This window comes from Urocampus carinirostris, chromosome 19, assembly GCF_059441175.1.
Source record: "Urocampus carinirostris isolate Australia breed hairy pipefish chromosome 19, RoL_Ucar_1.0, whole genome shotgun sequence".
Classification (NCBI taxonomy): domain Eukaryota; kingdom Metazoa; phylum Chordata; class Actinopteri; order Syngnathiformes; family Syngnathidae; genus Urocampus; species Urocampus carinirostris.
Window position 1 is genome coordinate 18,178,666 of NC_142367.1, and position 25,039 is coordinate 18,203,704.

At 42.9% G+C, this 25,039-nt stretch overlaps 1 protein-coding gene across 1 annotated transcript in view; it reads left to right on the forward strand.

Moving 5' to 3' along the window:
* The window catches only part of myocd (myocardin), a 45,658-nt gene that overhangs the window by 17,971 nt on the left and 2,648 nt on the right, over window positions 1–25,039 (forward strand). The window contains exons 3-11 of the mRNA XM_088323529.1: window positions 4,790–4,945; window positions 11,721–11,905; window positions 13,729–13,833; window positions 14,943–15,235; window positions 17,298–17,451; window positions 19,006–19,524; window positions 21,020–21,520; window positions 23,260–23,403; window positions 23,563–23,620. Of these exons, the coding sequence (XP_088179655.1) occupies window positions 4,790–4,945; window positions 11,721–11,905; window positions 13,729–13,833; window positions 14,943–15,235; window positions 17,298–17,451; window positions 19,006–19,524; window positions 21,020–21,520; window positions 23,260–23,403; window positions 23,563–23,620 (2,115 nt within the window). The remainder of the gene's footprint in view (window positions 1–4,789; window positions 4,946–11,720; window positions 11,906–13,728; window positions 13,834–14,942; window positions 15,236–17,297; window positions 17,452–19,005; window positions 19,525–21,019; window positions 21,521–23,259; window positions 23,404–23,562; window positions 23,621–25,039) is intronic.

The following is a 25,039-nucleotide window of genomic DNA, read 5'->3' on the forward strand; positions in this document are numbered from 1 at the left end:
CGCGGAAGTGGATCTTCCGCGGCGAGCGATGGCGCTGTCGGGAACGGAAAAACAGGTCGGTAGCCGGGAAAGGAGAGCAAAAACGTGGTCGAGTCGGAAGCGAGTCTAAAGCCAGGCAAGGCGAGTAAACGTGGTCGGGGACAAAAAGAGGTCGAAAGCCGGGACGGGAGAGTAGACGTAGTCCGGATCAAAAACGGGTCGAAGCCGGGGGACAGACAGGAGCAAAATACAGGTGGGAGTCAGGGTTGAAAAAAAGGCTTGCCTAGGAGTAACTGAGGTTCGCAGACGGACTGACAAAAGGGGACAGAAGGAGTGGGTTTGAATAAGGACAGGGAGCCAATCAGAGTCCCAGGTAGTTGCCGCCAAAGGAGCGGGCACAGGTGATTCACATCGGTAATCATGCCAAAAACATATTGTTTCTAATATCGCTGATGCATTAGCACCCCGGGATAAAGGCTACCCCACCTTAACAGATTGTCTCTTCAAGATTTTTTTGCCCCCTCTTTACAGCATTTCCCCCATAATATGACATCAACAACAAATTATGTTGTGTGACCAAATGCATATAGGATTAAATTTTGCGGTGTTTGTGCACATGAGAAGTTATGTCTATAAGAATCCCGTTTCCTGTTGGTCTATGTCATATATGCTGGTTTTCTATTGGTTTGCATCGCCATGAAAATGCAGATATGCTATTGGCTAAACTCCTTGCTACGTTGCCTTTCTCTTTCTTTGTTCATCTGAGTTTCTAGTGTGATTCATGAAGTCGGTATTTATTAGCAGTGATGCTAAAGGGAGAAGCAAAAAAGGAACATTGCTATTATTAAGAAATACAATGGCATGGCTACCCTCGCTAAACTACATGGCCGTAACCAATCAACGATCGTTATTATTATTAGAAATAAGGAGGTGAATAAAGCAAGGAAATCCTGAAAGTAGAAATTTGTGATACACGCCAACGCTTTCTCTTCTCCCTCTCTGCATCCACCCGCTACTCTACTCGACCAGCTCAAATGACGTCACACTTAGGGTAAATGAAATTTACTTTTTTCATGTATATTTATCATTAATCTTATGTATGTCTTTACACATACTTTATACTATTTTGTTATTTTAATTTCTTTATCTGGTGTACCAGGAATTCAGAGTTAATAACCATAGGTTTCTATACCCCGCTATACAGCAATTTTACTTTGCGATTTCTACCTTGATGTTGTATCCTGGGGGGGTCTACTGTAATTTGAGCATGTTATGAAACTGGTCCTCCTTTCGATTTCACGAGAGGAGAAAAAAGAAAAACACCTCTAGGAGATAATCCTATAGATGCTCACTGAACTGAAGTATCACAAGATTTTCTGCCGTTTCACATAAAGTTATTCGACTTTACTGATATATTTTACCGGAAAACTCTCGAGTCGTATGACTTTCGGGTCAGGCTAAAATGTAATATAGAGGATCGTAAAATATGATTTTAAAAGGGATATTGGCGCAGGAATAATTTCGAGGTCTGTTTTAGATATAATCCCTTATCTGAGTTTGTACAGTACGGCATGAGCTCAGGAGGTAGAGCGCTCGTCTTGGGATCAAGAGGTTGCAGGTTCAATTCCAGGCTCCTCTGTGTTATATGTCGAAGTGTCCTTGGGCAAGACACTGAATCCCTAATGCCCCCGATAAGCAGGTAGGCGCCTTGCATGGCTGACTCCCTATTGGTGTGTGAGTGTGTGTGTGAATGGGTAAGTGTGAAGCACATTGTAAAGCGCTTTGGGAGGTCTTCATTGACTTGAAAAGTGCTATATAAATGCAGATGATTTACCATTTGATCCTTGGGAATAATTTCGAGGTCTGTTTTGAATAAAATCCCTTACCTGAGTTTGTACTGTACTTATGTCTTTGGCGGCATTAGCTCAGGAGGTAGAGCGCTCGTCTTGAGATCAAGGGGTTGCAGGTTCGATTCCCGGCTCCTCTGTGTTATATGATATGTCCTGAAATTGATTTCGTAAAAACGATTTCTGTTCCTCTTTCTGGCAACCCAATTGTTTTTTCTGCTCCGTTTGCGTCAGGAACGTGATTATTTTGTAAAATCTTGGAGGGAGCAACATTGGGAGAACTTGAAAATCTCACCAGCTTTAATTACAGTCGCTTGATTTATTTTTCTAGTGATTCGACATATCTCCGGCCGTACGCGGACGCGAGGCCGGCGGAGGGATGATAGATTCAGGAAAGCTCGAGAAACACAAAGTCAAAACACGCGGAGAGGCTTTCGTTTTGGTTCGCTCGCCCATGAATTTGCATAGATGCATAGATTTGAATATGATTCATATGAAAACAAGTCCTGGGGATTCATTTCTTAAATACTTAGTATGCACAGAACTAAGGGGTACGTCATTTGTAAGCAACGCTTGGTGTTTACTAAAAAACCAATCTGGATTTGACTTTCATGCACATGATCTTGAAAAATGGGAAAATACGACCCAATGGTAAATTGATTCAACCATCGAAAGTATCTAAAATTGCTACATTGGTTCCCAAAACAATCAAATTTTACTTAGAATACCCCAATGTAAACACATAAAGTGTGGACATGGTGCCCAAAATTTGAGTAGCTTGTAGAATGGTTCCCAAAATGGTTGACAGGTATTGCCTCATAGTGATTTTCTAGGAAATCTGATTTCTTACAGGCATGATGAATTTGTTTAAACACATGATCAATTCTTCCAAAATTAACTTTAGAAGTTGCGTTTAAATCGCTCAGTGCCCTCATACAAGGTAGATGTTTCTTCTAATAAATACAACTTACTAATTAAATGACAGTAACATTGTTATAACATAGTCACTGTTATTTAAGAAATTAATATTAAACTGGTAGCCCTCAGCATGAATTAGTACCAAAAAGCAGCTCTGCTTCAAAAAGGTTGGTGACTCCTATATAGCCCCCTATATTTTGCTATTACTCCCACTTAGAAATCATGGAGGGGTCTGAAATTGTCATCCTAGGTGCATGTCCACTGTGAGAGGGAAAGAAAAATCCAGAAATTTCAATGCATTCATTTTTTAACCATTTATGTTTGTGATACTGCTGCAAATAAGTATTTGAACTCCTGTGTACCATCTAGAATTCTGACCCTGAAAGACCTGTTAGTCTGCCTATTAGAAGTCCACCTGCACTCCATGTATCATCCAGGATCAGATGCACCTATTTGAGGTGGTTAGCTGCATAAAAACGCCTGTCCACCCCATACAATCAGTACGACTTGAACTTGTAACATGGCGAAGACCAAAGAGCTGTCCAAAGACACCAGACACAAAGTTGTGCACCTCCGCAATGCTGGAAAGGGCTACGGAGCAATTGCCAAGCAGCTTGGTGAAAAAAGGTCCACTGTTGGAACAGTCATTCGAAAATGGAAGAAGCTCAATATGACGGTCAATCTCAATCGGAGTGGAGCCCCATGTAAGATATCACCTTGTAGCAGACATGGGACCAAGTCACACATGTGCAAGTCTCAAGTAAGTCTCAAGTATTTTTTTCTTGGGCAAGTCAAGTCACAAGTCAAGTCCCGAGTCTTAGATTGCCAAGTCCAAGTCAAGTCACAAGTCATAAAAACAGCGACTCGAGTCGACTCGAGTCCAAGTCACTAAGTCTCAAGTCCCCATGTCTGCCTTGTAGGGTCTCGACGAATCTAAGAAAGGTGAGCATTCAGCCTGGAACTACACGACAGGAGTTGGTCAATGATCTAAAAAGAGCTGGGACCACTGTTTCCAAGGTAACAGTGGGTAATACACTAAGACATCATGGTTTGAAATCATGCATGGCACAAAAGGTTCCCCTGCTTGGACAGGGACATGTCAAGGCCCGTCTTAAGTTTGCATATGGGAGAAAGTTTTGTGGTCAGATGAGACCAAAATAGAATTTTTGGTCATAATTCCACTAAGCGTGTTTGGAGGAAGAAGAATGAACAGGACACCATCCCTATGTTGAAGCATGGGTGTGGTAGCATCATGCTTCGGGGGTATTTTTCTGCACTTGGGACAGGACGAGTGCACTCCATTAAAGAGAGGATGACATTGAATTGTGAGATTTTGGAGAACAACCTCCTACCCTCAGTCAGAGCATTAGAGATCGGTCGTGGCTGGGTCTTCCAACATGACAACGACCCCAAAGCACACAGCCAGGAAAACCAAGGACTGGCTCTGTAGGAAGCATATCAAGGTTCTAGCCTGGCCCAGCCAGTCTCCAGACCTGAACCCAATCGAAAATCTTTGGAAGGAACCCAAACTCCGTGTTTCTCAGCGACAGCCCAGAAACCTGACTGATTTAGAGAAGATCTGTGTGGAGGAGTGGGCCTAGATCTCTCCTGCAGTGTGTGCAAATCTGGTGAAAGACTACAGGAAATGTTTGACCTCTCTAATAGCAAACAAAGGTTACCAAATGTTAACAATTATTTTCTCAGGTGTTCAAATACTTATTTACAGTTTTATCTCACAAATAAATTGTTAAAAATCATGCATTGTGATTTCTGGATTTTTCTTTTTAGTTTATCTCACTCACAGTGGACATGCACCTACGATGACAATTTCAGACCCCTCCGTGATTTCTAAGTGGGAGAAATAGCAAAATCGCGGGGTGTTCAAATACTTATTTTCTTCACTGTATATAACAAGCAGAATAGAATATGAAAGAATTTGCATTTGGAGTTATTTTATATTAATGTATTCCAAAAAATATCCGGAGGACATGTAGTCCAGGTGTAGCGTGTCTGTTGACGGTTTGGCCCCGCTGTGTGTTCTCCAGACTCAACCTCGGCCAACTCCTCGGCGGAGGACCGGGCCAGGTTAAAGCGAGGCCGACTCGCTGAGGAACTCAATGAGAAGTTGGCTCTCAGGCCGGGCCCCCTGGAACTGCTCCAAAAGAATATCATTCCCCTAGACTCGGCCCTCGGCATGACAGGTATCGGCGGAGCCACGTTCTACTAGCGGATTAATAATTCTCGACATGCTGAGTTTGTTTTTCTAAAGATACCGAGAAAGAAATAGACTAGGCTCGGGAGGTGGTTTTACACTCAGTGTGGACTGGATTTAATTGAGGTAAACGTGTTGAGCCCATTTTTACCTGAATTTAATTTCAACCAGTCCGTACAGAACCGCAGATAAAACAATAAAGTGAAAAAGTAAGATATAGTAAGTATTACTTATGTTTATTATTTGTGCAAGATTAGAAATAAATGTATTTAGCTGGTTGAGTGGTGTAGCAGGTGGATGCACAGGAGGGGGGGCATCAATCAAACTGATTTTAAAATCTATATACTAAATACGATTCTAAATAAATATACTTGTAATGTAAAAATGATATTATTTACCTTTGGTGTTGTTGTGACTTGCTACAGTAGAGTTAGCGGGTGGATTCAGGTGGGTTGGGGTGGTTAGCGATGGCGAATTAAAATGAAAACTTTCACTTACTATGATTATCAAGTTCTTAGAATATTTCTTCGCTATAATCCCTTTCTTATTTTTAATAATAGTGTCCATCATCGATTGAAAAGGGTGTGGGTCAGTAACAAGTGTCCCTGAAGCTGCATGTGGCTCTTTAGCACTCCCTAATGGCTCTCTGGCGCATTTTCAAAAATGTTTGATAATGGAAAATGATATGGTTTCGGTAGGGCAATAATAACATAAAGATTCTTAATGTTTTCCAATGAATACAGATATATACAGTGTATAAGTTAGCTACACCGCTTATCCTCAGTAGGGTCGCGGGGGTGCTGGAGCCCATCCCAGCAATCATCAGGCAGTGGGCAGGGGACACCCTGAACTAGTTGCCAGCCAATCGCAGGGCACACAGGGACAGACAACTCACTCGCTCATTCACACCTAGGGACAATTTGGACCGGCCAATCCACCTGAAATGGAATGTGGGAGGAAACCGGAGTGCCCGGAGGAAACCCACGCAAGCACGGGGAGAACATACAAACTATATTATTCTAGTATAATATAGTGTTGCCTTCCTTATAAGGCTTGTATAAAGGTTTTAATTGTGTTTTCGGGATGCAAAGTTTTTGGTTAGCGCCATGATGCAACTTAGCAAGCATAGCGAGCGATCTGTGTATTCTCTTCGTATTTACTGCTATCCGGAAGCTTCGTTTTCATGGTTATCATTTTTTTACCTCTCCCTCATAATAGCCAATAAATCCAATACGAAAAATACACTATTGCAACATGGAAACTTTACAATGCACACGAAATTCTGTATCGAATGAAGAGAGAGAATTGCATTGTGGGAAGTAGCATATAGCATGTTAGCATTTTCATGATGCAGTGACGCAAACCAAGAGCAGACTGTCAGCTTACATGATTTCGACCAATCGCTGACAGGAATTTTGGAGACGTAACCCGTGATAAGTTTTTAGGCGTTGCATACATCTTATCCTACACCGTAAAGTGAAAACGACATAAGGCGGGGGTCACTGTATCCCGGGGTCTTCCGAATTCTATCCTGTAACCACTTATCTTTGGAGACGCTGCATTTGTCTAAATTTTGAATACCTTGTTTATTAGGGAGGTTCAAGTGTTAGTGGAGCCCTCTTGAAACGCCCTCTTGCTTCTCTTTGATACCAGGAAACGCTGTCGGGGTGTCTTTGATTTAGCATCCAGAGTTCAAATCGGGTCTAGGGATTGTTTGTGTTTTGCTCCCTCTTTACATGATCCGCCCGAGGGCGCAATGTCCAGGTTTCCCTATCGGGATCAGAGTTTCTGTTTAGCCCCATCATTCGGTAAACACGCCCAAGAAAGATGCTGGTTTACACTACGGCATGAGGAACAGCTGTATTTAGGGCCGGGCTTTTTTTTTTTTTACAAGTGGGTATGCAAGCACGTGTGCGGGGGTCCAAATGAGGGGGGGGACAAGTGTGTGTTTATAACTCCCCTACTTTGAGCATTTGTCTTGACTTGAGGGGCCCGCGTGGCTCCAGCGAGCCACCTACAAAAGTTTTTTTGGACAGGACCAGGCTGTCAACTTCCTGCAGCTCACCATCAATTTTTCAGCAGATTATTTTGTTTTTCTTTACAGACGGCAACAATTTCAAGCGTTTACAGTTTTCTCGTTTGCCTGCGTCCCTGCGTCCTAGACGCATCAGTTTTGCTGGGGACGCATCGAAGCGCACAGGGAGCGCAGTTGCTGTGTTTTGCGGAAACGTGGCTCACGTTTAGTATTCCGGACGCTAACGTGTAGCCACCCGGAGCTACCCGGAGCTATCCGGCTTCAGCGCCGCTATACAGAGACACGAAAGCCGGGGGGAATCGGAGAGGAGGCGGACTTGCTAACACGAGGTGGTGTATCCCTGGATTTTCATAAAGAAAAGATTTCCATCTGCCGCAGGGATGTCGAACTTTTGGACTAGCGTGACGTCCTCCACTCCGCTACAAGCACCCCTAGGGCATCATGTTAATCTGTTAATAAACAACGGGGTAGACTGCTGGAAGTGTGAATTTCCCTACAGGGATGAATAAAGTATCTATCTATCTATCTATCTAGGGTCGAATCAACGTGCGTCCCCGGGACGCAATTTTTTCGACACAAAATTGTCATTATTACCCGATTACTTTTATTTTTAACAAAGATTTACCGCACTCCAAACTTTTCGTCAGGCAGATCCGCCATTGTTGTTTTGTTCTCGCGGTTCGAGATCTCGTTGATTCAATAGGACGTCATTGTTGTGATGTTTGTCGTCGAGGGAAGGTGAAAATCAACACAAAATTGGTAATTTCGTCAGTGTCAGTAATAAGTCGAAACCTAATGCAGAAAGTGATAACAACGGCAATAATTCCGGCACGAAAAAACGGCGGAGAAATTCTTCGGAAGATCGCAAAGGCAAGGAAAACACGCGTGTTGAAGCGAACAACTCGACGAAAGAAAATAAACAAAAGAATACTCCTAGCAAAAAAAGGACTTTTCTGCCAAAATGGACTCAATTATATTCCTGGTTACGCTATGAGGAGGATGATAATGGAGGCTACATGTTCTGTGATGCGTGTCCCCATTGTGACAAAAAAACTGGATTGCATAAATCATTTCACAATACGAACTTTCAGAAAAGCACATTGGATCGGCACAACGACAATGAAAACCACAAATTAGCTATGGAAATTCTGTTGCTGCAGGAAGAGAGAGGCAAGTATGAACGGATACGACACCAAAAAGAAGATAATGTACAATATTGTAAACCAAAAAATCTGAAGTGATAACTGCCTTGTATTACCAATAACCTGTGATGATTAAAACTGAATGAATATATAGATTTATTTTATATATTTGTCGCCGATTTACCATTTCAACCTCGATAACACTAAATTTTGGGGACCCATAGATCTCTGTTGAGACCCATAGATTTTTGAGCATGCGAGTCGGTGTACCGTCTTTCTTTGTTAATATGTGTAACCCATGTATAATATGTATTTGCAACTGTAGATTGTTGTAATGTATTTGTTTGTATTTATTTTAGACACTTATTCTGATATGTTTTGCACGGATGAACGAAAAATGAGGGACGAACTAATGCGGGGTGCCGAGTTTAAGTGGGGACTGCTAAAGGTGAGGGACAGACAAGGAAAGAAGAGGGGGTACAAAGTTGGTTAAAGAAAAAGGAGTTGCGTGAGTAAATGTGTTCATCTGATATATTTTTCCCACCCTTACCTTTGGAAATGTACACTTTTTTTTTGGGATTACTGTCAACGGGACCCGGACTCTGCAGGTCTGCATCAAACCTTAAGTACCGGTATCATTTTCCGTTCATTTTGCCGGCTGTGATTTTTGGACTGTGGACTTTAATGAAGGACATTTAGTTTCAATCGCGGGACTTGAAGTCGGGCTTGGGTTAATTTTGTGTTTGTGTTACATGTTTAAATGTGGGCGCATGCGGCTTATATACAGATGCGGCTTGTGTATGTACGAAATCGGTTTTCCTCTTGAAATGTGGTGGGTGCGGCTTATAATCAGGTGCGCTCTATAGTCCGGAATTTACGGTAGTCGGAATCCAGTGTGGGCAGATTACTGGCTTGAGGGTTAGTTGACAGTCGGGGTTGTTTAGTTAGGAGTATTTTGTCAATGGCGACGCTCATATAGTAAAATAAACCTTTTTCTTTACGTGTTTACGAGGTTAAAGGGTTCACTAAGCCCACCACTCTGATTGAAACCAGGGACCTGTTCTGGGTTGTCACATGTTCAAATGCATAAAGAACAATCTCAAATCTCACACATACGCAGCAATCTACACCGCTGCTCTCTCTCAGATAGACACCCTCAGCTCGTCCAATCACAGCTCGGGCCCTTGCCCGGCCGGCCAATCGGAATAGAGCTTACGTCAATGCTTCATCAGAGTATCGTAACACCTCCGTGACTGAGTGTCAGTGACACATACAGGTCGAGTGTCGTACTTGTACGTTACATTCAATTTCGCACTTACGAGCAGTGGATGCAAATATACGGCCGATATAGAGTAGTATACAGATACTTTGAGTATTTTCTGAGTACAATTTTTGGCAATATGTGTTCTCACTGTCAGAAATACTTGAAACACTTTTAGTTTTGACAGTAGGACTTATAATACTTAGTAGTAGGACTTCAAACAGTTGTAGTGCTGTTAATAGTGCTTAAATCGAATCGAATAGAATAGAATAGACCGTTATTGTCATTGTTAAAACATGGGTTGAATATACTGTGACAACGAAATTGGGCGTGGCACTCCAGGTCCACATTTTACAGTGAGGATAAAGAAAACAAAGAGATAAAGGAACAAAGAAGATGTTTGTACTGTCCTTGATTGCATAGGCTTTGTTTTCCTCCGGAGGGGGGGGTGTATGAGGGGGTGAGGGACAGACAGAGAGGGCCGGATCCAACTAGATATTTGATCTTACTGTACACACCGTCCATTGTTTTTTCACCTAATTGCTCAGTCCACGTATCGAATGAATTTGGGAAGTACAGTCCTTAAGCATGCCCGATTAAAGTCGCCGGCAACGATAAAAGCTCCGTCGGGGTGTGCCAGTACCAGTAGTAGTGTGTACTTTACTCTCATTACCAGTAAATGCAAATATAGTATACTGCCCACATAGTTCATGTGTACTTTTTTTGTTTTGTGTTACAATTTTCCCCAATTTCTCTTCCTACTCTCATAAATGTCGGTAATACTTGGAACATGTTTAGTATTGATAATAGTACTTTTATTAAGTTTTGCAGTAATGCTACGACTAGTAGTAGTACTTCTAACACTTGTCATAAAGCGGAGGTCACTGTATCAGTACCAGTAGTAGTGTGTACCTTACTCTCATTACCAGTAGAAGTACTTCGAAAGTATTTGAAATACTTGTTTTAGTGTTAGAACTCCTTATACAATGCTTGTGGTATTGGTTGTAATACACGTATTATTTGTAGTACATATTATACTCAGAGAAACACTTATAACACTAGTAAACTTAGATATTGTTAACGTTTTGCAGTATTGTTAGAACTAATAGAAATACTTGTAATACCTCCATTATTAGTAGTAGTAGTTTTATCAACGTTTGCAGTACCTATAGTACTTGAAGTATTGTAACACTTGGTTATTTTACTTGCAGTGCTTGTGGAAGTTCCTGCAGTATTTATTGTACTAGTAGTAAGTAGTGTGTGCAGTACCTTACTTGTACTAGTCCTACAAATACTTATGTGCTAGACATACTTGTAGTAGCTCTAGAAATACTTGCAGTGTTGGAAGTAGTCCATAATAAGTATTTAACACTGTATTATAACACTTTTAGTACTTGTAATATATGTCACACTTGTATTTATCTAGTGCTTATAATACATGGGGTCCATGTAGTAAAATATACTATACTACTTCTACTGATCGTACGAGTTGTAGTACTTGTATTAAACGTCACACATGTGGTACTCTTATTAGTGATTTGAGTACTTGGGGTACATGCAGTAAAATATACTATAAAACCTTTAGTATCACTTGTAGCAACTCGAGGACTCCAAATAATACTCAGTGCAACAAGTACTGTGGTAGTACTGGTCGTAGTACTTTAATAATATGTCGCACTTGTGGTATTCTATGTAGTGCTCCGGGTAAATGCAGTAAAATAGACGTTTAATTTTACTTGTAGCAACTTTAATACTCCAAATAGAACATTCAGAACTTGTAGTACTGGTTGTTCTAGTTTTAGTATTTGTTTTACATGTCATACCAGTGGTACTCTTGGTAGTGCTTAGAGTACTTGGGGTGTATGCAGTAAATAGCTTTATGGTACTTGTAGTATCACTTGTAGCAACTTTGGTTCTCCAAATAGTATATCCAAAACTTGTGGTACTGATAGTTCTCGTTTTAGTACTTGTGTATTACATGTAACACTAGTGGCACTCTTGGTAGCGCTTTGATTAGTTGGGTTACAAACTGCAAAAGACTGGTAGTACTTATAGCAACTCTGTAGCAACTCTAGTACTCCGAATAGTAGAAACTAGTACTGGGTGCCTGGGGTACATGCATTTAAACATACTTTGAAAAAATATAGTATCACTCATAGCAACTTTGGTACTTCAATAGTGCTTGAAGTACTGAAAGTAGGACTAATTGAAGTATTTGTAGCACTCTAAATTATTATTTTTCATTCTGTTTTGGATTTGAATTACTTCCTTTATGTGTTAGATTGGAAAGAGCGTTTTAAAATGTATTTTTCATTCTTGTTTGCAGTAAACCATGGCAAGTTCCCAAAGCAAGAGGACTCGTACGCCTTCGAGGAGGACAGCAGCAGCGAGAGTTTGTCTCCGGAGCAGAATCACAGCGACGAGTCTCAAGGATCGGCATGCCCGTCTTCAGAGGCCGTCGGCGGCCTGGCCTCCTCTTCTTCCTCGCCTGCTCTCGCCAGTATGCAGCAGGTACCAGGAAAAAACCACAAAACTGCTCTCAAAACACGAGTGAGATCAATCAGGTTTCTCACGTTTGCTTGAGATTGAGCAGTGATCGAGTCTCTCTTTTCACCTTAGCTTATTCTACTCTCTAGTGGTGTTAAAGTGAACTGCATCCTTATTCACCATTTCAGACTTACTTTCAAGTAGTTTTTCAAACATTTAGATTTTTTATTTTCATCCTTCATTAAGATAGTTAGATACAAACAAATAGATACAGTTAGATGGACACAAATAGATAGATAGATAGATAGATAGATACGTTACAGATAGATAGATCCAGATAGATTGTTGGATTAGATACAGATAGATAGATCCAGATAGATTGATGGATTAGATACAGACAGACAGATAAAACGATATAGATGTGTAGATAGATAAAATACATAGATACAAATAAATAGATACAGATAGATAGAGATAGATAGATAGCTACAGATCTATATAGATAGATAGATAAATAGATGGATTAGATACAGACAGATAAAATGATATAGCTAGATATGTAGATAGATAGAGATAGATAGATAAGATACAAATAAATAGATACAGATAGATCGATGGATAGATAAGATACAAATAAATAGATAAAGATAGATCGATAGCAAGTGCAAAAAGTATCTCAGAAATTTTGCATCCAGTGAAAATAGCCTGGAGGTTTAGGTTTCCTGTTGTCTTAAGTAAAACTCAGATTATATTTTGGCCACCTTGTTTGCAGTGATGGTTGAGGTGTCCATGTAAGATTTCCTCACTTTCCTGCAGAAGTTTGTTACTAGTTAAGACAGGTCAAGTCATTTTGATTTGTATAGCCCTTAATCACAAAGAGTCTCAAAGGGCTGCACAGGTTATTGTACAGACTATTATTTCAGACTATTATTACACCATCCCCTGATCTGGAAACAACATGAGGGTAAGGAAAAACTCAAAAACCTCGGATGGAGAACGCTCTGGAACCTGCGGAACACTTCTTGGCTCTTGGGATCACCAGTAGACCGGCGCTTTCAGAACGAAGGCTTCGGACCGGAACATAGGGGGAAATCAGATCTGAAAGTTATGAGGGAGCAAGTCCATGTATGATTTTGTATAATACTAAGAGAACCTTGAAATCACATCTTAGGCTAACAGGGAGCCAATGCAGGTTAGCCAAAATCAGCGTGATGTGATCAGACTTTTTTGTCCTAGTCAAAAGCCTCGCTGCAGCGTTTTGTACCAGCTGAAGACTCTTGATTCTGGACTTCGGGAGACCGGAGAGTAGTGCATTACAATAATCGAGACGGGAGGTAACAAACGCGTGAATTATAGTCTCTGCATCCGACCGAGACAGCATAGGACGAATTTTAGCAATGTTGAGAAGATGGAAGACAGCAGTTCTAGTAATTTTTTGCACGTGTGTTTGAAAGGACAGATCGGGGTCAAATATGACACCTACATTTTTAACTGAGTCACTCTGTGTCATGTGACATTTGTCAATGTTCACAGCAGTTTTTGAGAATAAGTCGCGGCATTTAGATGGACCAATATCTATCATTTCGGTCTTTTCGGAGTTAAGACGAAAGAAATTGAATGACATCCAGTCTTTTATCTCAGTGAGGCAGGCTTCCAAATTTCCACAATTTAGTGTGGCAGATTCCTCCAACGGAAGATATAGTTGAGTGTCATACATACGTTGTAGCAGTGGAAACTGATATTATACTTGCGAATAATATCACCTAATGGAAGCATGTAAATGCTGAAAAGATACAAACATTAGTTGATCACTTGAAGTCGCAAGCCATTATTTCATTTATGAACAGGAGGGTACATCGAGAGAACCATCTGGCCAAAGCCAGGATGAAGGACTGACAGGACTCTGCAACAGCCATGATACGCCCTCTATACCAGTACCAGCTATTGTCAAGGTTGGTCAATCATGAACACGTTTGTTTTACACAAAGTACAGTGGAACCTCGGTTCTCGACCATAATCCGTTCCAGAACCCTGTTCGAAAACCGATTTGTTCGATCACCGAAATCATTTTTCCCATTAAAAATAATGTGAATCGTTTTAATCCGTTCCAACACCCTGAATGTTTACCTTGAATGTTTAACGTAAACATAAAGCTAACCCAGGCTAATCGTACGTCCGCGTTATCGTAATCTTCCGTACGAAAGAACATGTAAAAAAAAAAAAAAAGGATAAAGAAAAGAATTATTAATAGGATTTCTTACCTTTGTGGTGGTCAGCAGAAGGCGCAGGTGGACAGTGGGGTATTCCCTAGCAAGATCAGACACTCGCACATCTCCTTCATATTTTGCTATTATTTCTTTCTTAAATGCAATAGTTGTATGCACTACTTTTCTTTTTTCACCTGTAGCAACTTTGCTGCTTGCACTGACTTTCTTCGGAGGCATAACTAGTGTCACGGGGACCGGACCAGAACGGAGGCAGGAGGCAGGAAGGGAGAACTCATCTGCGTTGACGATCAAAACTTTTATTTAGCAAAATAAAAGTCGTCCAAAACTCCGGGACAAAACAGAACAAAAACAGGCTTTTACTTAAAACGTGAAAACACAGGTTTCCCCCGAATCAAACAAAACAGGACAGAGCAAAACAGAACGGAAAATGCAGACAGAAAATGCAAATGAACCAGCACTGGCAATACCCACAGCCCACCCTTAAGTAGCACACACGCAAATTAGCTGATTTACTACAGCCGGTGCCCAGGGGGCGGGGCCAGCCGGTCGCCACGACAACTAGGGGCTAAAACACTTCGTACACCTATATTAAAAGCGAAAGCAACACAAAGCACGTCCGCACGCGATAACAGTTGGTCACGTACGCCACTCAGCATCGCACCCTAGCGTACGCACTCACGCATTACCGGCATTCGATTTTTTGACTGAACAGCGAAGCAAGAATTTCTCGAAATTTTGGGTCGGACTCCGATTTGTTCGAACTGAGAGGCGTTCAAAAACCGAGGTTCCACTGTACCTGTTTACATGTATTGAGTGTGTTTTAACTCTCCAAGCAGACCAAGACGTCCGACAAGAACCGCCACAAGAAACCAAAAGACGTGAAGCCCAAAGTGAAAAAGCTGAAATACCACCAGTACATACCGCCGGACCAGAAGGTCGATAAATCTCCCCCGCCTATGGACTCAGCGTACGCTCGGCTTCTCCAGCAGCAGCAGCTGTTTTTGCAGCTGCAGATCCTCAGCCAGCAGAAACATGCTCACACTCATTCCCAGTCCCACAACGGACAGATCCAGAACCAGCAACGACAACCTGCCTTCAGTTATCAACCGCACCCTCAGATGCATAAGTAAGAGCGCGGATTGACTAGATCTTAGTAGTCTGCAACCACCGGGCCATGGTCCAGTACCATGGCCAGACCACCAGGCCATGGTACTGGTCCATGGCCATGGTACTGGTCGATGGTACTGGTCCATGGCCCGGTGGTCGGGCCATGGTACTGGACCATGGCTGCACAGAAAGCAAGAAAGTCGCCTTATTTGTTTAGTGATATCATACTTAGTCATCTATAACATGGCATTTTCATTAATACAATGTCAGGAACAGAACGGAGACAGGAACCACTTGCATGCGTTTCTCTTAGTTTTATTGGGGAGAAGGGAAAGGATAGTACACATGATCGCAGATCGCTGGTCGCGGGGAGCAGGTTACCCAGACGCGTGGTATTTCCATGGCTAGTGATGGCGGTGTTGAGAGCGGAAAGACAGGTCAGTAGCCGAGACAGGGGAGCAAAGATCGTGGTCAAGATTGGAAAATGGGTCGGAGTCGGGAAACAGACCCAGAATAGGAGAGAGTCAGGGGTGAAAAGCTTTCCTAGCGTAAGCTGAGGTTCGCAGACGGACTGACAACCGGTGACAGCAGTGACAGGGAGCCAATCAGTTGGCACCAAAGGAGCGGGCACAGGTGCCTCGTATCAGTAATCATGACATACAAAAAACAAACTCAGAATTTAGGTGCGTGTGTATACTGCTGTATCTAAGCAATGATTCATCAACCCGGAAATATCGCTGACCACATTTGCACAACATTAGATGCAGTGGGAATCGAACCCAGATCTCGGCGGTGAGAGCGGTGAACTTCAACCACTAGAGCAGTAGAGATATAGAACATGGGATAATGCTTTTGATTGTATCCCATCATCACAGTATTTTTACTCAAGGTACCACGTTGAATACATGGGGCCACTTTTAAAACAATTTATTGACCATGAAAACTATCAACACAATACCAAAATAAAATGTACAATGTAGTTCTGAGGTCATGAGATCGAACCTCCTGTGTGGGGTTTGCATGTTCTCCCCGTGCTTGCATGGGTTTCCTCCGCGCTCTCCGGTTTACTCCCACATTCCAAAAACATGGGCGGTATGGAGGCTGGGTGGTTGGCACGCCGCTACACGGTGAACAGGTTCAAGTCCAGCTACCGCAGCCTCCCTGTGTGAGTTTGCATGTTCTCCCAATGCCTGCGTGGGTTTCCTCCCACATTCCAAAAACATGCATGTCAGGTTAATTGGCCAGTCCAAATTGTCCTGGGTGTTAATGAGCGAGCAAATTGTCTGTCCCTGTGTGCCCTGCGATTGGCTGGCAACCAGTTCAGGGTGTCCCCTGCCCACTGCCTGAAGATAGCTGGGATGGGCTCCAGCACCCCCGCGACCCTACTGAGGATAAGGGGTGCAGATAATGGATGGATGGATTTAAGGTCCTTCAAAGTGTCTAATTCATCATTAGATACAGAAAGTTTTTTCTTTCTTCGTGCATTTTGGCGTTTATTCATACATTTCAGGAGAGTAACATGACTAGAAATAGTCTGATAATGAGATAAAACATGCCTTTTCATATGTCATCTACATACCTACTGGTCTAGTGATCAGTATAACACAATGAATACAGGTGTATCATTATTACTATTGTTATTGTTATCACCTATGTTATTATTAGGCTGGGCAGGGAGAACATTAACTGGTCCATGGTACAGAATAGGTTGGGAATCTACAATACCAAATAAAATGTAGAATATATTTAAGGTCCTTCAAAGTCCAATTCATCATCAGATACAGAAAGTTTTTTCTCTTTTTGTGCGTTTATTCGTATATTTCAGGAGAGTACCATGACTAGAAATAGTCTGATAATGAGATAAAACAGAATGCCTTTTCCTATGTCATCTACATCCCTACTGGTCTAGTGATTAGTATTACGCATTGAATTCAGGTACTACCATTGTTATTGTTATCACTAATATTATTTGGTCTGATCGGGACCATTGTAATACTGGACTAAGTTGAAACCCTTTAGTCCTCAATCAGGTATGAAACTGTTTCCCATCTCGTCTAAATTGTTCAATAATTTCATTCCAGAGGGACCAATGAGCAGCAGTCACTCTGTACCCCCGGTGGCCCATCTGCCAATGGAGAAAGCAATTCTTCCTCACCGATCAAAACCGCTTATCCCAACCAAAACATCTCCCCGGTTAAACCTGGGCCCCTGCCGGCCAATCTGGATGACCTTAAAGTAAGTTCTACAGCAGGGGTCACTGAAGTGGGGCCCCCAGGTACTAGGTAGCTGGTGTACCAGTTGTAAAAATAGCCTATTTTTGTCACGGGACCGGACCGGATCGGAGGCAGGAAGGAAGAACTCAATCGCGTAACGACCAGTTACTTTTATTTAGCAAAATAAAAGTTGTCCAACACTCAGGGACAAAACAAAACAAAAACAGGCTTACAGGCAAACAGGAACTCAGACTAGGAATACTCACAAAACAGGCTTTTACTTAGAACGGGCAAACACAGGTTTCCTCTAGTCAAACAGAACAGATTAATGCAGAACAGAAAACGCAATGAACCAGCAACCGGCAATCCCCAAAACCCGCCTTTAAGAAGCACACACGCAAATTAGACGATCTGCTAAAGCCGGTGCCCAGGGGGCGGGGCCAGCCGGTCGCCACGGCGACCATGCTGGACATGACCATTTTAACCCTATCTATCTATCTATCTTGGTCATGACCGGCGGCAAGACAAACACATACAATAACAAAGAAAATAAAAAAGGGAAAAAAATAGCAGAAAACACACACAATTTTGGGGGGACCATGGCCAACCCAAATGCCCAAACACCCAAACAAGTTAGGCACCTCGACACCTAAGGTTCACGCCTGGGTTGCCGGGGCACCACTGAGAACATAACTCTGGACAGCTGTCTCCACTGCTGCTAAAGGTCCTACTGACCAGATGGAAACCCAAGACTGAGAACATCTAAGCCGAAGAATGGGCAAGTTTCAGGGAGGGAAGGAGTGCCACAGAACCGATTTTTAATCGATGCAACCTATGCAAGAAGTTTCAACAACAGAGAAACTTCTACTTCTTAATGGATTTGAAGAAGGTGTTTTAACAGAGTATGGGAAGACCCTTTGTGGGCCACCATGGGCCAGAAACTGGTTCAGACCATTGAACAGCTGTATGCCGATGCCAACAGTGCAGTACTGATCAATGGTACCATTGGAGCCTGGTTTCAAACCACAGTGGCTGCATTCTCTCTGACTTTATTCAACATCTTCCTGGGACTCATGATCGAAGACCTGGAGCAGTATGAAAGTTCAGTCAGAATTGAGGGACACAATATCTCTAACCTCAGTTTAGCTGGATAACAAACTGGTATGACATTTTACACTGAAAAACATCCCGATGATGAAGGTGCCCTATTTGATTTTAATCAGGAGGCTTTCCTGCTACTGCTAACCATGGAAACCAGTACTATCTGTTTCAAGTGGTGGAGTTAACTCCAACCCCAAAAAACAATCTGGAGAGGGATTGGCTCCGCCAGGCTATACACTAACCCAAGAATCACGACAAGAAAAGGCGCCCCGACGACCCAAGTTGGTTGAGGGCTACGTAAATCGTGAATAACTCAATAATTACATGGTAACAACACAGTAATAACATGCTAAGTAATTTCTGAAATGCCTATCAAACTGGTAGACCATCGCGCTAATAAGTAACCAAAAATTAGCTCAGTTTTTGGTTCTTTCAGAAGGGATTCAAATTTTTGATTCAGGTTTTGTTTCCTAAGGTATCAGAGCTTCGGCAGCACCTTCGAATCCGCGGATTGCCCGTGTCAGGAACGAAGACGGCTCTCATCGAGCGACTTCGGCCCTTCAAGGACTCCCATTCCGGCTCGTCTCCATCGGGTTCCTCCGACATCACCACAGTGACCTTCCCAGTCACTCCGACAGGCTCCCTATCTGCTTACCAGTCTCCGTCTTCTTCTAGCACTCTGTCCCAAGGAGGCTATTACCCTTACCCTAGCACTTCTTCTACCCCTCCCATTTCACCAGCATCTTCTGAGCATTCCCTTAGTGGCTCTCTTCCAGACAGTTTTAGCGATGTCCCCATGTCCTCACCATCACAATTTGCCCTGCAAGCGTCCCCTGGCCAGCTGGGCGTGGATGATGGCTTATGTGGGGGCGGGTCACGAACGGGAGAAGGTAGAGGAATGGATGGCATGGAGGTAGAAAAAGACAAAATGCTGGTGGAAAAACAAAAAGTCATTGAGGAGCTGACATGGAAGCTACACCAGGAACAAAGACAGGTGAGGATGGAAAATAATTAATTAAATACAATGCAGACCCTCGGGATACAACATTAACCCATTGTTAATGTGGAGATTGCAAAGCGAAATTGACATATTGTGGGGGATAAATAACTATGGAGGTTAGCTAATGCATTCTGAACCCTCGTACCCCAGTTAAAAACATTTAAATACCAAATTAGTACATAGTAAGGACTAGTTATATGTGATATTTGTAATATATGAATGTATATTAAAAATTAAATTGTATTTACCTACGATGTGTGACTTGAGCTGGTTGAGGGGAGTAGCGGGTGGATGAAAAAGGTGAGGAGAGTGCAGAATAAAATTGCAACTCATTGGGATTTTCTTGTTTTTATTAGATTTCCCTGCTTTAATCTCCTCCAAATTTTTAATAATCGTCCTGATCGTCGATTGGTTACAGCAAAGTGTAGCTATTTTTGTGCCTCCTTCAGATTTCCCTAAAAATCCCAAGCCTTGTTTCAATGGTCATGAAGTTTTTGCTTCTTTTAGCAGAACTGCAAGCTTCGGGACCTATTGCTAATACGTATGTTGCAAAAAATAAACACCCTAACACAAAAATTATTGAGAAAGCATACACGATTATCAACTGAAACAAAGAGAGTAAGGCATTGTGGGAGGGAATTCAGCTTGAATTCAAGTTTTATAAACTGTGAGGCACCCAATGTTTGTCACAAGACAGAAACGGAGACAGGACCCAGTATCGTTCGTTTACTCCGTTTTATTGATAAAGAAAGAGAGCAGTGCTTGGTTCCACGATCCGATGATTGACGGACACGGGTAGCAGGTGGCAGGAACGCGGAAGTGCCACTTCCGTGTCGAGCGACGATAGTCGTAGGCAGCAGGGATACTGGTCGCTAGCCGGGACGGGAGAGCAAGGGCGGTATCGAGTCCAGAAAAGAGGTCTGCAACAGGTATCAAGCAGGAAACAGGGCAAAACAGGTTGATGGTCGGGACGGAACAGCAGGGCAGAAACGGGTCCAGAAACAGGTCGGCAACATGTATTAGGCAGGAGAAAACAGGGCAGGAAAATGTCAGAAGGTATGGAGCTTGCCTAGCTGGGAGCATAGGTTCGCAAACGGTCTGACAGCTTCCTCTTGGAAGCCGGGGGTTTGAACCAATCAGCGCTCAGGGCTGTTGGCGCCAATTGGGCAGTCCCAGGTGCCCTGAATCAGCAATCATGACAATGTTTCTTTTTTTATGTCGTACAGTGGGAAAATCATTGATTGGTTGATTGATTAACAATTCAATTTAATCCCCTCTGTTAATCCAAAAGCAAGGAAACAATTGAAAATTAAGAAACAATAGAGAGAAATGAGGAGAAGCGTTTCTGAAAAACCATGGAATATTTAAATGCTGTAAAAAGGGGGCAGAAAATGTCGTAAGGCGGGGTTGCCGCATCCCGAGGGTCTACTGTAGATGTCCCAGGATGCGGCGTTGTAGTTAGCTTGATTTTTCATGTTTATGCTTTTAGGTTGAAGAGCTAAAGATGCAACTGCACAAGAGAAAGAGATGCTACGGAGCAACACAAGGCACCCTCCCTCCTTCTCAGTCCCTCAACCTCCAACTGCAAAATCAAACCCCGGCCCCGATGGGCCATCGTCCTTACGAGGTGAACATCAAACAAGAACCGATGTCAGCATCTTCAAGTTGTCCACTTTCCTCTTCCAAACACATCAAGAGCTCGGCAGGAACTCGCATGGACAACCTTGGACCATGCAACGCCATGCTGCCCAACATGGGGGGCGATTGCGGGCCGCATTGCATGAACTCAACGCATTCTTCGGCAAGCCCCTCCACAATGGCCGCCTTCTTGAGTCCACAGTGCTCTCCGCAAGACTCGCCACTCGGGAAACATTCCGGAAGCCCCCAGCCGTCGTCTCCGAGTCACTCGTACGTTCTACCTCCTCCGGTGGGGAGGGATGGTTGCGTTCAACCTACATGCCATTGTGGTACCAGAGGATGTACTATGCAGGTTTGTACGACAATCACCTGAAAGAATTAATGGACCCTTGAATCCATCCATCCATTATCTGCACGGCTTATCCTCAGTAGGGTCGCGGGGGTGCTGGAGCCCATCCCAGCTATCTTCAGGCAGTGGGCAGGGGACACCCTGAACCGGTTGCCAGCCAATCGCAGGTCACACAGAGACAGACAATACACTCGCTCAGTCACACCTAGGGACAATTTGGACCGGCCAATAAACCTGACACGCATGTTTTTGGAATGTGGGAGGAAACCGGAGTGCCCGGAGGAAACCCATGCAAGCACGCGGAGAACATGCAAACTCCGCACAGGAGGTTCGATTTCATGACCTCAGAACTGTTGCCGCAGACGTGCTAACCGCTCACCCACCTTGCTGCAAGTTATTCACACATCCATCCATCCATTATCTACACTGCTTATCCTCAGTAGGGTCACGGGGGTGCTGGAGCCCATCCCAGCCGTCTTTGGGCAGTGGGCAGGGGACACCCTGAACCGGTTGCCAGCCAATCGCAGGGCACACCGAGACAATCGCTCATTCACACCTAGGGACATTTTGGACCGGCCAATTAACCTGACATGCATGTTTTTGGAATGTGGGAGGAAACCGGAGTGCCCGGAGGAAACCCATGCAAGCACGCGGAGAACATGCAAACTCCGCACAGGAGGTTCGATCTCATGACCTCAGAACTGTTGCCGCAGACGTGCTAACCACTCATCCGCCGTGCTGCCCACCCTTAAATCTAGCTTCCTAAATTATGGACCTCGACGTTAAAAGTGTTGCAGTTTCCTTTTTCATCCACCAGGATACCTAACTGGTATACAGTGGTTCCACTTCATGGGAGCACACGGGAAATTTCAGTATACGAGGTTTTTCACAACAAAAATCATGCTCCGGTTCACGAGCAGTCCCAGAGGCTACCACTAGAGACCGCTTACCTCTTACGACTGCTCACTTCTAGTATCAGCTTTGCCAGTTTGAACATGCAAACTACCACAGGCACACACACAAATGCATATTGTGGATTTGACGATGTCATTCTAGAAGCAATATTAGGTGGGTAGAATATTCATGATTTTGACATAAATGTAAATGGTCTGCATTTATATAGCACTTTTTCAAGTCACTGAAAGCACTTTACAATGTGCTTCACACTTACCCATTCACACACACTCACACCCTGATAGCAACGCAACTACCTGTTTATCAGGGGCATTAGGGATCAGTTCGCCGAGGACTTTGACATATAACACGGAGGACCCGGGAATTGAACCTGCGACCTCTTGATTCCAAGCTTTACCTCCTGATCTACTAACCCTAACATACACAACTTGGCACCTATTTACTCACAGCAAGACAGACTTACAATATTAGCAATCTACGAAGACATTGTCTCTTCTCTTACCAATGAGACCATCCGGATTAGTCAAAATGGGCAAGACGACTAGGGTCTTTGAAAAAAATTAAATAAATCCCTGTACAAAAATTGTTATGCAGCAAACGCAGTTAGAAATGATCAAAAGAACGTATGAAACACTCGGGGAACACGTATAACTCTTGTTAAATTAGCATTGAGGTAGCATATATATCAACCTTAAGCTTCCATATCTACAGGAGGGCCCTAAATTATCATCTTGCGGGCCACAAATGGCCCACAGACAATGAGTTTGAAACCCCTGTTCTCCAGCATTGATAAAAAGATAATTTTTTTCATGTTTTTTTCCCCACAGGCCTCTCATAAGGGTGCTTCTCATCCTGTCAACTGTTCGTATCCTGCAGACCAAAGAGGACTTCAGGGAGTTTACTCCAATAACTCTGATTACGGTCTCAGTCATAACGGCTCAGTCAAGACTGGCACCGCAAATATGCAAAAGGTAAAAGAAAAAAAAAGGAAATAATACACTAGAGTGACATGTGAGATTACATGCACCACTATGGTGTTCCACATGGCTCAATCCCGGAACCTTTGCAGTTTGATTTTTTTTTGAAATCATTTAATACAAACATCTCATATGACTATTTTTGTGTTGCAGCAGCTCACAAGAAGTCAGCAGATGGATGAACTTTTAGACGTTCTCATAGAAAATGGAGGTAAGCTCAAATTTGAGAGGGAATTACCAACTCTCGCTCCCTCCTATTACGATTAGATCGGTTGCGAATGAGAAGCGCAACCTTCAAAACAAAAGCCTTACATATTTTCCGTCTGACTTCATAGTAAGTTCCCAGGTCTGGTATAAGGCAGAGGGGTTGTTTATTTGGAATATTTGGATTTGTGTCACACTTGGTTTAATATGTCCGTTTGATGCTTAACAGTGGTTAAGCAGAGTCACCCGTGTTATCACTTCTGAACAAATGTGAGGGACTGCTGGTGGAAAAATCGAACAGTTCCTGAGAAACGATTTGCATGATTACATATCATGGATTGTTTTAGAGTTTACCTGACTGAAACTTTTCGGTTTTTTTTCAGTTTATCACCAAAATCACCCAGACTTTGGTTAAAATGTAAAACAAATTGTCTTTAGCCAGCTGAGGGCATACTAAGTTCAGTTCTCTTTAAGAGTCCCAACAAAAAATGGAATTATAATAGACCCCCAGGACACAGCATTAATCCATTCCCAGGTAGGGATTCTAAGATGAAAAAGCTGTATAGCGGGCGATAAAAAATTGTGATAATTCGTTCCAAACATCCAGTACTCACCTTAGCGACGTACCTTCACCAAGCTTGATTTGAAATTTTGGGATACACGGAAACATCTGTTTTTGATGTCGCAAAAATTCTGTAGAGACTGTAAAAAACACTAAAAGGTGAAAACGTCTTAAGGTTGGGACCTTTTATCCAAGGGCTCTATTGATCCCCTCTGGAAAACCTGCTAATCTTGAGTACAGTACCATAGACCAGACTACCGTAAATTCCGGACTAAACCGACTTAGTACATACACAAGCCGCACCGGTATATCAGCCGCATGCGCCCACATTAAATAGTGGATGCTTTTTGAAAGAACTATTCCGTTGACGGGGGGATTTCGTAAAATTTTATTGATATATATTCTTAATCAATCCTCCACTATCCATTATTAGTCATTTCATGATATATTCAAAGCCATCAGGTTGAGACACTTATTCCCAGTTAAGGAACCGAGTCAAGGTCCTAGCCAAAGAGCCATGAAACTATCAATGCTATTGCATCGTTCCCGATGATACTGCAATACCGGGACGATACGTAGGGTGAACAGAGCAAGCTACTTATCATTTGATGCAGACCTGCAGAGTCGGTACCTGTTGAAAGTAATCCAAGGAAAAAAAGTGTATATTTCCAAAGGTAAGGGTGGGAAAAATATATCTCCACTATTGTCTCCTGCATTCACAAACACTCACCTTTACCCGTCCCCAGTTCCCATCAGCCCGCATTTGCTCCGCCCCTTCTTTCTTATTCGCAAAAATATACATATTTTACATGGTTACACATATTTACAAAGAAAGACGGTACACTGAGAGTTTTCAAAGCTTTA